We start from the raw sequence: 18,054 nt of genomic DNA, 5'->3' as shown, positions 1-18,054 counted from the left end.
GTTCAGTCAAAAACAGTGCCATTTATAAAGCAATTAAAATAATACTTACTCCACAAGAAACTGCTTATCAATGGGCCTGGCAGAACTAAACTGGCAATCAAACTCAGACTCAGAGAACTAGGAAATAAAAATACTAAAATTCTAGAGATAAAGTAATAGTGGCAATTCTTTGGCATCAAGGCAATGTATGGATGAGTGAAGCATGAAGAAACTCCAGCATAATTGAAGACAATGGGGAACAACACTCCCAAGTTGGGAGTCAATCGAGCACGAAGAACGATTGTTGTGCTTGTTGGAGGCTAGTCAACTCAGCCACAGCACAATGCAGGAATTCCTCAAGAGCAGCATCCTCGATCCAACAATTTTCATCCGTTTCCTCAAATATCTTTTGCTCATAAAAGGTCAGGAATGATGTTTTTGCTGATAATTGTAAAGTGTTGAATACCATTCTCAACTTCTCACATTATGAACCAGTCTATGCCCATCTGCAATAAGACCTCAATTAGATTCCACTGATACATAGGAAAATTATGCAATAATTATGCAACACCAAGCAATAAGAAGCTCCAACATATGAGCATCCAACTATTCCCTCTTTACCTTTAATGGTATTACCATAGTGGAATCTGCCACCATTGACCAGAACCTTAACTGAACCAACCAGATAAATACTGTTGTCAGAAGAGTAAGTGGGAGGCTGGGAATATTGCAGCTCACCATCTGTCCAGCATTTACAAGGCAACAAGCCAGGAACATAATGGAATAATTGCCAGTATGTAAGGAGTCAAGAAAAGCTGTTGACTTCGGTGTTAGTGTCAGAATCAATAGCTGGAAATGATATATTAATGAATGGATTGATAAAAATAATCAAGTATCACTGGTCTAAAGAACAACTAGCAGTGCTAAAGATACTGAGATTGCCAGCGATTAACAAACGTATGTGCCATTTTAATGAGGCTACTTCAGTAACAGAAAACAGATTTCTGTTGAGTTATATACAGGGGTTGTAAGAAAGACTGATATAGATGTAAACTGATGACTATATTTTCAAGAAACTTCAGCAAAATAAAGTTGGAGGCATGGCTTTCATTTACCAGGATAGAGGAGTTCAAGAGTTTTTTCAGGGGGGCCAAAATGCTGGTCATTTCACTAAAAACAGAATCATCACACTTATTTTACTAGATTGGTAATCCAGGTGCCTGGACTAATTCTGTAGAGATCAGCATTCAGCTCACCACAGCAGCTAAGGGTATTTGAATTAATTTCATGAATAACTCTGGAATTTTAAAAAAATTCTTATTAGTAATGATGATCTTTAAGCTATCAAATTATGGTTTAAAAACCCATTTGATTCCTTAATGTCCTTCCAAGGAGGAAATCTGGACTATTATACAATTAAGTCTACAATGTGAGCCAACTATTTAACTGGCAGAAGATTTAAGTAAGCAAGCACTTTGGATATACCCACAAAATAAAATCCTGATTGCAGGGAGTTGACAATGCAGATCACCACATGCACAAGGGCAATTAGGAAATGGGTAATAGAATGTTAACTCCGCACTCCATGTACAAATTAAAAAATGGACAGATGGAAGGGTGGAATATCTGAGGAAAAGGAATTATTTTCATCATGAGTCACTTAAGTGGATATATGGGCATAGCAAAAAAAGTCAAATCTTCTGGATAAGTTGAGCCCAAAGAAGGCAGATGGGAAGATAGAATGACATTGTTTTGGAGTAAGGCAAAAGCGAATGAATGCCTTTATTAAACTGTAACAATGACGAGGTCTATGAGCTCCTTATTGTTGAAAATAAAGACACAGAAGACTGCAGTGAAGAGCAATGGACTGACTGCTAATGGAAAAAAGTCAAAGGTTAATCACTGCCATGGAGCTGTCAATGGTCTGGTAGAGCAAAACAAGACTGAGTTTGATACCAACAGATAAAAGCAAAGTAGGCACCCAGTGCTGGAACTTGTCTAATCCAACCTCTTCTTTTACCTCTTGACTTGAGATTGGATGGCATCAGCAGTGCAGAGGGATCTCAGTGATGGCAGTGAGCGAACCTCGTGCAGACTGAAGCAGCAACGAGTGAGCCTTACTTTTCCAGGGTGAGCACAAGACCTCTTATCAGAATCGGTAGCTAGGACACCGGTGGCGGCAACATCAAAAGTAGGCCCACTGGCAAAAGACGGCACCTCAAGAGCAGCAACTTCATCGGTTGGGTCTAGCACTGGCAATGGTGAAGCGGTGGTAAAAGGGCATTACTATGACATTGACAAGGTAGGCCAAGTGGTGACAGATGCAACTTTGGCGTTGGTGGGTCTGGCACAGAGGTGGTGGTGGAGGAGCACCGGCTCAGTGGCAAAAGATGGTGCTGAAGAGAGATGATTTCACTGTTGGTCAGGTCTGGTGTAGATGTCAGCGAGGCAGTGGAGGGATGGCAGTGGTTCAATGATGAGGTGGCTCAGGTCTGATAGAGTCTCCAAGCTATATCTTTCTATTTATTTTTATTATTCTTAAAATGTTTCAGACAACGGTTCCCAGTCACACTTGTTTTGACTAATATATTGTTTCCAAATTACAGCCTTTTATGCTATGTTTCAACATTAAAGACCTCAAATTGCGCCAGACTATGACGACAGTGGAAAAGTTTTTCACTGTATCTTACGTGTATTTTTACCATGAGAAAAACAGTAACAACAAAATTATTCATTTTCACAAAAAAAAAACTAATTGCATGCAGGATATACTCAAGGGAGTAAAGTTCATGAGGGAAGAAGAATAATTCCCAGAATGGGAGAGAGTAAAGTCTTCACCAGGAATTTGAGTATTAAAGATGGAACTGAAGGGGTGACTAAGACAATCAACAGCTGTATTTTATTGTGGCAACTGGACCTGGGAGACTGTATTCCAAAAGCAGTTGCAAGAAGTGGGATCGGCATAAAGTCTAGTTTAGTGTAAAATATAGACAGCTGTGGAGACCAATATCATTAACTGATTTTCAGACAGCAATTGTGAGGCAGAGTTGTTGTGTGCAAGAATAATAGTTGATATGAATATAACAATTAAAAGATAGAAGGGCACGAAATCAGAGAAAATCAAATTCACCAAGATCAAGGAGTTTCTTCACAAGACTGAGAAAATTCCGAATTATGAGTGAGGAAGTTTAAAATTACAAATTCGGCTCAAAGGCAACGTACTTTATAAAGGGCTTAAAGCAGTAGAATGAAGGACAAAAGGATAACTAATTGGTGAGGATAGGACATTTTGTAAAAAAGCACCATATTGTGTGATCGGTAGTTGATGTCATGATGTGGTTCATCATGCCATCACATGGTTTTGACAGTGAATGTGAAATAAAAATCAGGCAGAGAGTGATGATGTCATCATCTGTAATACAAATTTCTGTCAAATTCATAATATCATCCACAATAAAGGCAGATGATGGCAATGACAAACAGACATACATTGTGAAAGAACAGGAGAAAGTGATTCTCGATTCACTGTCATTGTCCAAAGTGACAGATATAGGTGAAACAATTGGAATCTGAAAGACTTTAGCAAGAACAACCTCCACTGGATCTGGTGGGCATAAAGATTAGCAAGAAGGGCAAATAGAACAGTTAGAATTACCGTTCCTTATGTAGCAAAAGATGCCTGCTACAACAAAGGCAATTTAAATTTTTAGAGTGCAGGCAGTCTAGTAGTGACAGATTGGAATAGGTGTTGAGAGTTAATGGCAGCAACAGGAAAAATGAAGAGCACACTGGACAAAGTTGAAATAACACAAGGACGTTCGAAGGAAGAAAAACAGAAGGAAAGTTTAGGTAAGAAATAATACAATTAGAGGAAATACAGATTATACACTTGCTGCTGACTAAAAGAGCTATGTCTTGTTTATAGACAAGGAAATACTGAAATAACATGGAGATTTCAAACTCCTGTGGTGGTGTGAAATAGAATTCTATACATAATGGAGTCATATTTTTAAGCATCAAATAAACCAATGGCATGGACAGGGATGGAGAGGGACTGAATACAGTTTCAGTTTGAGAGGCATTAAATCAGACAATTATAACTTTTTGTAAAGAGGCATGAAGAACTCACAGAATGACAACTTCCCAGTGGAAGGCATTTTACATCAACAAAATTCAAGTAAATTGGATAACAGTCCCTAGTGATTAGTTGTTGCATAATGTGAGGACCCTAAGAAACTGGAATTGATCAGTTGTAATTCTTTGTGCTCTACATTTGCATGCTTCCAAGTTAAACAGAACTACTAAATTCTAAAAAAGTCTCTGATAATGTTGAAATATAGATACAAGACTTTAATTTGGAAGCAATATATTATAGTTGAAACAAGTGACTGGGAATCAACATGTCCTTTCCTTGAGTCCTGCATTCCAATATCATTAGGGATCCATCAAATCCACGAGCTTCAATGAACATGTGCAGTTCAGGAAGTCCAATAGTGTATAACAGGTGTACTTCTGAATAGACAATGAACAAATTATATACTGTACTTTAAAAGCAAAGGGCACAAGTGGCAATAGTTTCCCTATCTGTGGCCGAGGTTCAAGTAATATCTAATTTGTTCAATAAATCTCAAGATTACTGATCTAGCCATCTTTCAAAAAGAGCTTGGGAGTGTCTTCAGTTTTAAAATTCAAGATTGAATACAGCAAAAACACCATTGTCCAAATACATTGCTACATAATTGGATGCAGAAATGCAATTGATCAAATTTCAAATCTAGTCTCCACTGTTCAAGCCTTTTGACAAGGAGACAACCAAATGCTTAAGGAAAGCTTTGTTGACAAATGTAAGTTTAAAAGCAAGGGTTGGGGAAGATATGTTCTAGCTATTTGGATAATGCGTAATTTATGCAGCAAATTAAAAAGACCTTTTTAAATATTAGCTGTCCATCTCACATCACGTGGATATTAAAGTTTCAATATAGAGTATCTAGTAGTTCTACAGATTTTTCTACAATATGAGCTCCAACCTGGAGGTGGCCCAGGATATTTCAACATGTGAGGAAACGGGGCAATGCAATAGGTTAAATCAAGTATCAGGTGACAACTATTTCACTAAAGCTTTACCAGAGTTCTAAAAAGTTGCAGATGAATTTATTCACAAGTATTCCAGAAAAATGAAACACCAATTGCAGCCTGATCTAAGCCATAGCATTAAATAATGTTTCTACTAGTTATCAGATTATTTACTTTATTTTGCAATACTTATTAACAAAAATAAGTGATCAAAACATTGGAAATTCATTTTGTAATACTGCCTGCTTTGAAAGATTGTTTACTGTGCAATTTTTGCACCACCTATAGATAGGTTTAAAAAAAAACGACATTTTTATTATTTCTTTGTTCAGGTGCCAGACTGCATACTGCAGAGCTCCAAACTGGGCTGCTTTGTAAAGGAGCACAAGATCTCTTGAGATGAAATGGGAAATGGTGTCAACCATTTAGATTGGATTAGATTCTCTACAGTGTGGAACAGGCCCTTCGGCCCGACAAGTCCACAACAACCCTCCGAAGAGCAACCCACCCAGACCCATTCCCCTACACCTAATACTACGGGCAATTTAGCATGGCCAATTCACCTAACCTGCACATCTTTGGATTGTGGGAGGAAACCGGAGTACCCAGAGGAAACACATGCAGACATTGGGAGAATGTGCAAACTCCACAAAGACAGTTGCCAGAGGCGGGAATTGAACCCGGGTCACTGGCGCCGTGAGGCTGTTGATTAATCTTAATCTTGAAAGTGGGAACTTAGTTTAGCTCAGTTGGCTGCATTGTTGGTTTACAGAGCAGTGTGGTGCCAACAGTGTGGGTTCAATTCCCATCACCGGTTTGAGGTTACCATGAAGGACTCTCCTTCTCAACCTCTTCCCTTGCCTGAGGTTTAGATTAGATTGATTAGATTACTTTACAGACCCTTCGGCCCAACAAGTCCACACCGACCCGCCGAAGCGCAACTCACCCATACCCCTACATCTACCCCTTACCTAACACTACGGACAATTTAGCATGGCCAATTCACCTGACCTACACATCTTTGGACTGTGGGAGGAAACCGGAGCACCCGGAGGAAATCCAAGCAGACACGGGGAGAATGTGCAAACTCCCCACCGTCAGTCGCCTGAGGCGGGAATTGAACCCGGGTCTCTGGCGCTGTGAGGCAGCAGTGCTAACCACTGGTGGTGACCCTCAGGTTAAATCACCACCAGTCGCTCCTCTTTAATAAGTGAGCAGCCCCCGTGGTCTGGCAAGACTGTGGCAACTACACACACAAATCTTGAAGGATACAAATTTCAAAATATCCTTGCATAGAGAATAGGTAAGATTATACACCAAAAATGATATAATTCACTCGTTCTATTTCAATTTTGCTTTGCTTCAAATTATTGTACATCAGTGAGCTTGATTGTCAACAACTGGCAAATCTGTATTGTTCAATCCAAAATTTTAAGGGTGGCAACACCAAAGCTGAGTTGAGGTAAATAAATCAAATTAGGAGTGCAAAGAAATTAGATACTAAGAACAAATTAGTGCCAAAAGTAAAGCCCAAAAGAACAAAAGATGTGTGCTTTTTTTTTTAAAAAAAAAACAGCTTTTAAACTTTACATTTAGTAATCCCTTTTTAAGCCGCAGTATCCCAAACCACTTCACAACCAATAAAGTTTTTTGAAGTACAGTCACTAGTTTTGGAAAATGAAACTTATTTAGAAACGGGTCTGCAGAGCACCTGAACACCATGGAGAATGCAGCTCAGATAATTTCAGGTATTTTCCCTACTATTCAAACATAGTGGTACAATAAAGTGTTCTTGCTTTTCACTTTTTAATATACTGGTGCAAGCTGTGAAAAACATTTTCATTTTTAATAAAAGAAAAGGAATGAGTATTTACTATTGAATATTGCCACTATTTGGGGATGGGATGGAAAGAGAAGGAAGTGCAAAATAATCTGAAATACTGGAACAGCAGCATCTTTGTAAATCCCAAATAAATAGTATAATAATATATCAAAGGGAATGGTAATTCAGTCAGGTAATTTACTCTGGCCACAGAATAAATTATGCAAGGCAAGCATTGCAGTGAAAATTACCCACCATATTTTGTTCAATGGATATAAAAATATAGTGTAATATTCTGTAGCTCTCAAAAAAAGGGTGTCAAGCTACTTTTCTCAACTTTACTGGGGTTTTCCAACACCATGACTTTTTTTTAAAAATCCTCAAGTTATACTAGCCAAACAAATAAGTCCACATTGTAAATCTATTTTTTAAAGCTTTACATTAAATGGCCAATGCTCGCTGCATTATCGGTAATGCCTCAATAATATATAAAATCTAAGTTTACAATCATGGCCTCAGGGCTCCAAGGAGATCTGCAATACGTACTGGCACTCCGTGAGCCATCAGAGTGTTAGGGTTCATGATGGTGACCAGCTGATGCAGAAGGTCAGGCTGGGATTCAAACAGCTCTGGCGCCAATCTCTTCATAACACTCTCCAGCTGTTCTGCCACGTATGCTGGTGCTCCATACCATGTCTTAGGCTCTCCCCTAATTAGTTTTAAAAGAAAGTTAGAATCCATGAACTTGAGATTATCAAAAACTACTGTTTATGGAAAATTGATCAAAGCTATGAAAGCAAACTCTACCAGGAGTGTTTTATTAAATAACTGACAGGTGGCAGTGGGTTTAAAAAAATAATTTTGTAAGATCAACATATAATTTACATCCTATGTTCATAGCACTAGCTATATGTAAGAGCACACCAGGTCTGGCCCATTACCAAAAATATTAAAACTAAAATCTGCAATATTCAGTTGTCAATATCTGTAGAGATAAATGATGAAGCAGTGGTACAGGCAGAGCCCTTCAGAACTGCAAGCTGAAAAATAAAATAGTTTTTTAAAAATCAGAATAAACAGGTCACAAGAGAATAGAAATACTTATCAAGAAAGACTAACACTTACAGGTTACTCAGTCTGACACATTAAACGTTCGTGTGATTAGAAAAACTCATTCCCAAAGTGATTTGTTTCTGATTTCAGTAATGAGTTATTTAATTTTCCAACTCTTATGGCTTCTGCTGTTAGTGTGCATTGCTTACAAGTATTCATAATTCAGGATTATACTAGCTCAAGATCTGCAAACTAACCTAAACATATCGCAAACAACAAATTAACAGGCCACTGAATATCAATGAAATACAGACACATGCTCCAGCAAAGGAAGCAAGTCAACAGTGAGTTCAGCTATGTTGAGTGTTGAGAGTAAACAAGTCCAGATGGTCTTTACTTTTAATGCTAAAAGTGCTGAAGACTGATGAGTTCATGGATTGACACAAAGTAGTATAACATTGTTGCCATCACAGAAACATGGTTAAGAGAAGGGCCGGACCAGCAACTCCACATTCGGGGTCTAGGATCTTTAGGCAAGACAGGGGAGATTGTAAAAAGGGTGGTAGTGTAGCATTATTGTTAAGGAGTCAATTACTGCAAATAGGACATCTAATATCCTAGAAAGGTCTGAGAATGAGGCTTTGTAGGTAGAACTTAGGAATATTAAGGGGGCAGCCACTTTGGTAGGAGTATATTATAGGAAATAGAGGAGCAACTATGTCGACAGTTCAGAGTTGTTGAATTATCCTAGATTTCAACTTTCCCAAAGTAAATTGGGATAGTCATAGTTTATAGTGTTCAAGGTTTAGTGGGAGTGGATTTCATGAAATGTATCCGGGGAGTTTTTTGTATCAATATGTAGAAACCCCAATAAGGGATAGCGTAGGGCTGGATCTGGGCTCTGGGGAAAGACACTGGTCAAGTATACGAAGTTGCAGCAGAGGAGCACTTTAGCAACCAAAATATAATATTGTTCCAGCTTGTTCTGGACAAGGGAAAAAAAATGGCCTGCGAAAGATAGATTTGAATTTGGAACGGGGGGTTGGGGGTGGCAGATTTTATTAAAATAGAAGCAGGATGTGGCCACAGTTAACTGGGAATACCTCCTTCTGGATAAATCTACCACAAAGCAATTGGGGGGAGGGGGGTTCAAAAAGGACAACAGACAATAGACAATAGGTGCAGGAGTAGGCCATTCTGCCCTTCGAGCCTGCACCGCCATTCAATATGATCATGGCTGATCATCCTTAATCAGTATCCTGTTCCTGCCTTATCTCCATAACCCTTGATTCCACTCTCCTTGAGAGCTCTATCCAACTCTTTCTTAAATGAATCCAGAGACTGGGCCTCCACTGCCCTCTGGAGCAGAGCATTCCACACAGCCACCACTCTCCGGGTGAAGAGGTTTCTCCTCATCTCTGTCCTAAATGGTCTATCCCGTATTTTTAAGCTGTGTCCTCTGGTTCAGCACTCACCCATCAGCAGAAACATGTTTCCTGTCTCCAGAGTGTCCAATCCTTTAATAATCTTATACGTCTCAATCAGATCCCCTCTCAGTCTTCTAAACTCAAGGGTATACAAGCCCAGTCGCTTCAGTCTTTCAGTGTAAGGCAATCCCGCCATTCCAGGAATTGACCTCGTGAACCAACGCTGCACTCCCTCAATAGCCAGAATGTCTTTCCTCAAATTTGGAGACCAGAACTGCACGCAGTACTCCAGGTGTGGTCTCACCAGGGCCCTGTACAGCTGCAGAAGAACCTCTTTGCTTCTATACTCAATTCCTCTTGTTATGAAGGCCAGCATGCTATTAGCCTTCTTCACTACCTGCTGTACATGCATGCTTGCCTTCATTGACTGGTGTACAAGAACACCCAGATCTCTCTGTACTGCCCCTTTACCTAAATTGATTCCATTGAGGTAGTGATCTGCCTTCCTGTTCTTGCCACCAAAGTGGATAACCATACATCTGCCCACTCACCTAACTTGTCCAGGTCACCCTGTAATCTCCTAACATCCTCATCACATTTCACCCTGCCACCCAGCTTTGTATCATCAGCAAATTTGCTAATGTTATTGCTGGTACCATCTTCTATATCATTAATATATATTGTGAAAAGCTGCAGTCCCAGCACGGATCCCTGCGGTACTCCACTGGTCACTGCCTGCCATTCCGAAATGGAGCCGTTTATCACTACCCTTTGTTTCCTATCAGCCAACCAATTTTCAATCCAATCTAGTACTTTGCCCCCAATACCATGCGCCCTAAGTTTACTCACCAACCTCCTGTGTGGGACTTTATCAAAAACTTTCTGCAAGTCCAGGTACACTACATTCACTGGATCTCCCTCGTCCATCTTCAGAGTTACATCCTCAAAAAAGTCAAGACTGGGGAGAGTATAGGTCCAACATGTACCCTTTGGAGGGAATGTAGGAGGAATAAGTTTAGAGAACCCTGGATGTCTAGGAGAATTCAGGACTGGATGAGGAAGAGGACCAGGACTGTTAGCAAGTCCAAAGGGAACAATTCAGATACAGCGTTGGTCAGATGGGCAGACAAGAGGCAGACGGTAGTTAACCCTGACAAATGTGAGGTGATGCACTTTAGTAGAAGGAACCAGATGAGGGGAGTATTTAACGGATGGCAGTATAGTGGGTAGCTTAGAAGAACAGAAGGAACTATTCAGAGATCCCTGAAGTCAGCACAGCACTTGCTTTCATAAGTCGTGGAATAGAGTTTAAGAGCAAGGAGGTAATATGTTGGAGTTGTACAAATTGTACAAAGGTCACAGCTGTGGGTCGTTCTAGTTACCTCATCTACAGTAAGATGTGACAGCGCTTGAGGGGGAGACAGACCAAGTCCACCAGAATGTTGCCTGGAATGAGGAAACTGAACTACAAAGGCTTGTTGGATTGTTTACTTTAGAGCAGAGATGACGGTGGTGGGTTTGAGGTGTATAGGAGCATTAGGATGTATATGGACAGGGTAAAGAGAGAGCAGCTGTTCTCCTTGGTTGAGGGGTCGATCAGGAGGGGGCATATAATTATAGGGTAAGGGACAGGAGATTCAGAGAGAATTTGGGAAAAATCTTTTTCACTCAGCAGGTGGTGGGAATCTGGAATGCACTGACTTGGTAGGTAGTAGAGGCCAGAAACCTTATGAACTTTAAAAAACATTTGAATGAACACCCCTGATATATCATAACATTCAGGGATATGGGACAAGTGTATGAAATTGGGATTAGCACAATTCTAATGGCAGTTGTGCCAGTGCAAACTCAATGATTGTATGAATTAGTGAATCATGGTTCCTCACTACAGAAAGGAAGCAAGTGGAGCATGCACAAAGCTGACAAGACAGAGATAGGCACAGAGACAATGTCTACGAGAGACCAACATGGAAAATAGAGCGAGCACAGGAAATGCATGCACGTGAAAAAAATAGTGCAAACAATTGTATGATGGTGAGAGAAACAATGCAAAAGACAGCGTGGGCATGCGGGAGGGCACTAGAGTGTGAAAGTGCAAGTGCAAAAGAGAAAGCAAGTGTAAGAAGAAACTGCAAGAGAATGAGGGAGCGAGAGAAACAATGAACAGGGAAAGAAAAAACTAGAGTGGGAGAAAAAAAGGGAAAGCTAGAGGGAGAGCAAGGGAAGAAGAGACAGAGTGAAAGAAAGGAGTGAAGGCAGAAAGAAGGAAGTAAGGAGAAAGAAGGAAAAGAGGAAGAGACACAGAGGTGGGAGGGAGAAGAACAGGATCGAGTGAGAGAATGAATAGTTTGAAGGTGGAGGATCACAATGACTAGATTAAATAATGGATTGCCCACAACACCTGCCATTATAATGGTGTTGAAAATAAATATATAGAACTGAGAAAATTATTTTACTCTTGAGGTTTCTCATACGGCTTCCATTGGGAACTAGAACTGATGTCACCAACAGACCACAAGACTCAATCTATTCTTGCTTTCAATGCCAAAACTCTGGTACCCAATGCAAACTGGTGCAAATGGATATTATATCAGAAGTTATATCAGAAACAAGCAAATTCTACACTGTAAGCAACGATCAGAAATTGCACTAATATAAATCATTTACTATCAATTTGACGGACTTTTAAAAGGTAGCCAATGACAGATTGACCACAACAGAGTATGATAAATGAACAATAATTCAACTTCTCAAAACAATCCCTTCAAACTTCTGCCAGTGTAAGCCTAATGGCTGCACTATTCAAACTGAACTCCCTATCCCTCAATCCTCTAAACACCAATATAGCGATTGACCAGTCTTCAACATGCTCAACGGTAAGCACACACACCGCCATAAGGTAGACGATTCCAAAGACAAAGTTCTTTGAGTTGAGAAATTTCTCATTGCAATTCTCCCTCTTGCTCCTTCCTCCTCTCAAACAATTGTTTGCCTAGTCAGGCAAAATGATGCCCCAGCAACATCCAGTCAGCTTCCCAAAAAAACTTTTATGTTTTACCTCTCATTTCATTAATATATAGGCATATGATATTTTCTTTCCAAGCATAACAATTTCATCCCAGAAATCCAGCCAATAAGCCGAGGCTGCTATCCTTCCACTGGTTAAAAAGACCAAAATGTTAAACAGTACTCCAGACTGATCAAACAAAAATTCTAAATATAGTATTTAGTTTCCCTAAGACTTATGAAACATATGAATCAGAAGTATGAGTCGACCCATTAGCCCTTTGAGCCTAATCCAATATTAAGATCTTGGCTCCACAATCCTGTCTATTCTCTATAACCTTCACCCCCATGCTTACCAAGAATCTCTGCCTTAAAAATACTCAAGGATTCATCTTCCACCATCTAGAGTGTTCCAAACTCTCAACCCTCAAATTTCTGCTTATCAGCCTTAAACAGACTATTTTGATACCTGGCTCCAGATTATTTTTAAAATTTATTCATGGAACATTAACAACACTGCAATTCTTGCAGAATCTTAGCTGGCAAAGAGGTGGATTTCTTAAACAGTTAACAATTCGTTTGGTGTATGCACACCAGGTTTCTACACTTCTTTACCTGCCCAGTCAGTATGGTGAGCAGTTTGGAGGGCAACGTGCAGGTGGTGGTGTTCTCATTTTCATTCCAGATGACACTGGTTGTGTGTTTGGAATATTTTGTCCAAAAAGCTTCTTGAACATTGTTAGCTGTACACATCCAGGCCAGTGGGGAGTATTCCATCACACCCCTGACTTTTGCCTTGTAGTTGGTAGACAAGCTTGGGGATTCAGGAGGATCCCTGCAGGATTAGCTGCAGGATTTGTAGCTAGATTCTCTCAACATTGAGGCGCATAAAGAAGGTAAACAGCAAGAAAGCTTTCCTCTTGATGGAGGGATCAATGACTGGGGGCACAGATTTCAGGCAAGGGGCAGAATGTTTAGAGATGTGAGGAAAACTTTTTCATTCAGAGGGTGGTAGGAATCTGCAACTCACTGCCTGCAAACATGGCAAAGGCAGAAACCCTCCATAACATTTTAGTAGTATTTAGATGTGCACCGAAGACACAAGACATATAAGGCTCTGGGCCAAGTGCTGGAAAATGGGATTAGAATCATTAGGTGCTTGTTTTTGACTGGTGTAGACACAATGGACCAGAGTGGCATTCTTCTATGCTGTAGATTTCTATGTCTCTTGTTGAAGGTGGTCACTGTCTGGCACTTTTGTGGCACAAATATTAGTTGCTACTAATCAGCCCATACTTGCATGCTGTCCAGACCTTCAGCACAGATGATTTGTTATGAGATGTGCAACTGTGCAATGTTCAGCACGATCAGCAGCAAATATTTCCACCTCTTAAGTTAGAAGGAAGGCAAAATGATATCCAAAGAATACTGGATGAGAAAATGACATGAGAGGACATCTGACAAAATGCTCTTTCTAAATTAAACCCCCAGGGTTTAATTCTGTTTCTCACTCCATGCTTTTATGCACCCTAGTTACAGGTGGTATTTTGGTTAGTGCTGTTTTAGCAGTGGTTAACACTGGATTTAAAATTTCACACGGCCTGGTTTTGGCATTTGATCACTATACCCAAACTCTGATATGCCACTTGGTTATGCAGTTGTAAAACTGAGCTAAATCCAAGAGATCTTTAGCTGACTCTCTCTCTAGTATTCTGCCTCTAGTATTCTAGTGTTGTTGACAAGTACTTCAGGTTTTGGTTTGGTGTCTGGACCCAAAAACAAAGTGCAAGTTGGAAACAAAGTCAAGGACAAACCTTCTGCAGAGCTCTATTCAACACATGCCTTCAGTTGAATAACTTCTCCAGACTAGGGAAAGCAAAATGCAAATGATGAAAATGTGAAAAAAGGCAAGGCTTCAGGTTGATAACATAATTCTGATGAAAGGCAACAACCTGAAATGCAAACTGCTTCTCGCACTACAGAAGTTGATAGACCTGCTGCACACTTCTAACATTTTCCATTGTTACTTTACAGCTCAAGAATATTAAGCGTCCTTTTTTTTTATTAACAATTTCTTATTCAGCATATTTTTTTTTTCCAGCTTTTAATCGTTTATATGGAACTTTGTCAAAAGCTCCCTCAAAGCCTAAGTATATATAAAGGAGTTGGAAATGCTGCTTGTCAATAACATCATTTTGCATCTACCGAGTAACTAATGTGAACATCACACCGCTGCATCAGAGCAACTCTCTTGACTACTTGGGTCTAGCTTCACAGGATGTTTTGATAAACATCTAATACTGAATCAGCAATTTTTCTTTCCATTAAATCTTGGGATATTCAAACTCTTTGTCTTAGAGTAGCAGGACAAAACCTGTTTCTAACCACTATCCTCAACTTGGCAATAGTTTACCTCACTTGGCAATTAATTTTAAAATGCACAACCAGTCCTTGAAATCACTAAGTCTGCCTATTTCTATATATTATTGATCACCATCTCTGCGGCACAGAGGCAAACCAATCCGTCGGGCTTCACAACTGGTACAACCATTCCACAATTTGGACTGGTTTGATGATTCCTTTGATTTCCAACATTCTGGTTTCGACCTCTACTTTTGCCAGTCAGGCAAATAGCACTGGGTGAGCCTTTCAGAATTGTCAAATCTCTTCTTGGTCAAGATGTAAGGTGGCCTCCCTGAAAAATTTCTGAATATTTGATTAGGACTTTACTACCTGTGGACCTGGTTACTACAATGCTCTCATCTTTCAACTTCTAACCTGTGAGTTCATCAAAAGTTATTATGCACATCCTCAAGTGCAAAGTCTATTCTGTGCATTCACTTAAACTGGTCCCGGTCTAACAGATTTTAAAAGCCTCAATAAGTTTTCAATTTAGTTATAGCCTCACCCAACTCACTATTGTAACCTTCCTTCAAGCCCTCAAAACCTTGCACTTCTACAATTCTGTTCACGTATCACCCCAATTTCTTTCACTTACAGCTGTATAGGCTGACACAGGATTAACACAGGATTTCCCTCCTCAAATTTCTCTAATATTTTAAAAGCTACTAAAACTTAGAACATTACAGCACAGTATAGGCCCTTCGGCACTTAATGTTGCATTGATCTGTGTAACCAATCTGAAGCCCATTTATCCTACACTATTCCACTTTCATCCATATATATTTAAAGAATGACCATTTAAATGCCCTTAAAGTTGGCACTACTACTACTGCTGCAGGCAGGGCATTCCACACCCCCTACTACTTTCAGAGTACAAAAACTACCTCTGATATTCATCCTACACCTCTCACCCATCAATTTAAAGCTATGCCCCCTTGTGCTAGCCATCACCATTGGAGGAAAAAGGCTCTTATTGTCCATCCTATCTAATCCTCTGATTATCTTCTATGTCTTAAAGTCACCTCTCAACCTTCTTCACTAACAAATACAGCCTCAAGTCCCTCAGCTTTTCCTCACAAAAACATCCCTCCATACCAAGCAACATCCTAGTAAATTTCCTCTGAACCCTTTCCAAAGTTTCCACATCCTGCTATGACCATAATTGTACGCAATACTCAAAGTGCGGCCACACCAGAGTTTTGTATAACTGAAGCGTGACCTCATGGCTCTCAAACTCAACCTATAAAAACTAATACACCGTATGTCTTCTTAACAACCCTGTCAACTTGGGTGGTAACTTTCAGAGATCTATGTACACGGACACAGATCGCTCTGCTCATCTACACTACCAAGAATCTTACCATTAGCCCAGTATTCTTTATTCCTATTGTTCCTTCCAAAGTGAATCACCTCACACTTTTCCACATTAAAACTCCACTTGCCATCTCTCAGCCCAGCTCTGCAGCCTGTCTATGTTCCTCTGTAACCCACAACATCCTTCAGCGCTATCCACAACTCCACTGACCTTAGTATCATCCGCAAATTCAGTAACCCATCCTTCTACACCTTCATCCAGGTGTAAAAATGACAAACAGCAGTGGCTCCAAAATACATTATTGTGGTACACCAATAGTAACTGAACGCCAGGATGAACATTTCCTATCAACCACCGCCCTCTGTCTTCTTTCAGCTAGAAAATTTATGATCCAAACTGTTAAATCACCTTCAATCCTATGCCTCCGTATTTTGTGCAATAGCCTACCTTCGGTAACATTAAAATCCATGTACACATCAACCGTTTTACCCTCATCCACCTGTTTGGTCACCATCTCGAGCTCAACAAAGTTTGAGAGGCATGACCTACCCTTAACAAAACCATGTTGACTATCCTTAATCAACTTATTCCTCTCTAGATCATTATAAAGCCTATCTATCTCTTATGACACTTCTCAACACGTTACCCACTACCAAAGTAAGGCTCACTGATCTATAATTACCAGGGTTGTCTCTACTCCCCTTCTTGAGCAAGGGAACAACATTTGCTATCCTCTAGTCTTCTGGCACCACTCCTGAAGACAATGACGACAAAGATCAAAGCCAAAGGCTCTGCAATCTCCTCCCTGGCTTCCCAGAGAATCCCATCCGGCCCAGGAGACTCATCTACCTTCACACTTACCAGAATTGCTAACACCTCCTTGTGAACGTCAATCCAACCTAGTCTCGTAGCCTGTATCTCAGTATCCCCCTCAACAACATTGTCTTTATCCAGTGTGAATACTGACGAAAAATATTCATTTAACGCTTCCCACATTTCCTCATACTCCACGCACAGTTTCCCACTACTATCTTTGATTGGCCCGAAATCTTTCTCTAGTCATTCTTTTATTCCTGATATACCTATAAAGTTTGAGGGTTTTCCTTGATCCTTATCTGCTAAATGCTTCTCGTCCACACCTGGCTCCTCTTAGCTCTCTCTTTAGGTCTTTCTTGGCTAGCTTGTAACTCTCAAGCCCCCTAACTGAGCCTTCACGTCTCATCCAAACATAAGCCTTCTTGTTTCTCTTGACAAGAGATTCAACTTCTTTGGTAAACCACAGTTCCCTCGCTCAACCACTTCCTCCTTGCCTGACAGGTAAATATTTAACAAGGACACGCAGTAGCTGTTCCTTGAATAAGCTCCACATTTCAATTGTGCCCATCCCCTGCAATTTTCTTCCCCATCTTTTACATCCTACATCTTGTCGAATCGCATCATAATTGCCTTTCCCCCAGCAATAACTCTTGCCCTGCACAACATACCTATCCCTTTCCATTGTTAAAGTAACAATAACCAAAAATTGTGGTCACTATCACCAAAGTGCTCACCTATCTCCATACCTAACAGCTACTATTTTGATAAAAACTTGGATATCTGACTTGATGTCTCTTTTGTGGTTTTTGTCAATTGTTCAATTTTCCTACACAACAGTGAATCACTGGGGAGGGGGTATATTAAAAGCATTGTATAAATAAATGAATAAAGTAATGAATTATGTACTTTAGCTTTAACATTATCAGGAAAGATCTAACCAGATCCTGGCTGCTGCTTGTAAAATTATTCCAGATGTAAAAGATATTCTCTCAGTTTAATCATGCGGTTACAGCATAGAACAGCCATTTATCACATCTTGTCAAGCCCATATCAGCTAGCTGTACTGCTTACCTGTCCTTGTGACCCTGTAGATTTTCCTGTCCCTGGACAATTTTTATTTACCTTCAAGTACCTATCTAATTATTTTTGAAGGTCACAAT

General features: G+C 40.0%; 1 protein-coding gene across 2 annotated transcripts in view; it reads right to left on the bottom strand.

Moving 5' to 3' along the window:
• LOC122563341 (lysine-specific demethylase 5B-like) overlaps positions 1–18,054 on the bottom strand; it is a 232,156-nt gene that overhangs the window by 131,867 nt on the left and 82,235 nt on the right. For both annotated transcript variants that reach the window (XM_043717092.2, XM_043717091.2), the window contains one exon: positions 7,421–7,583. In XM_043717092.2, the coding sequence (XP_043573027.1) occupies positions 7,421–7,583 (163 nt within the window). The remainder of the gene's footprint in view (positions 1–7,420; positions 7,584–18,054) is intronic.

Source organism: Chiloscyllium plagiosum, unplaced genomic scaffold, assembly GCF_037043375.1.
Source record: "Chiloscyllium plagiosum isolate Xiang-an unplaced genomic scaffold, Cpla_swu_hap1 HiC_scaffold_26, whole genome shotgun sequence".
Taxonomy (NCBI): domain Eukaryota; kingdom Metazoa; phylum Chordata; class Chondrichthyes; order Orectolobiformes; family Hemiscylliidae; genus Chiloscyllium; species Chiloscyllium plagiosum.
This window is presented reverse-complemented; position numbering and strand designations above follow the sequence as displayed.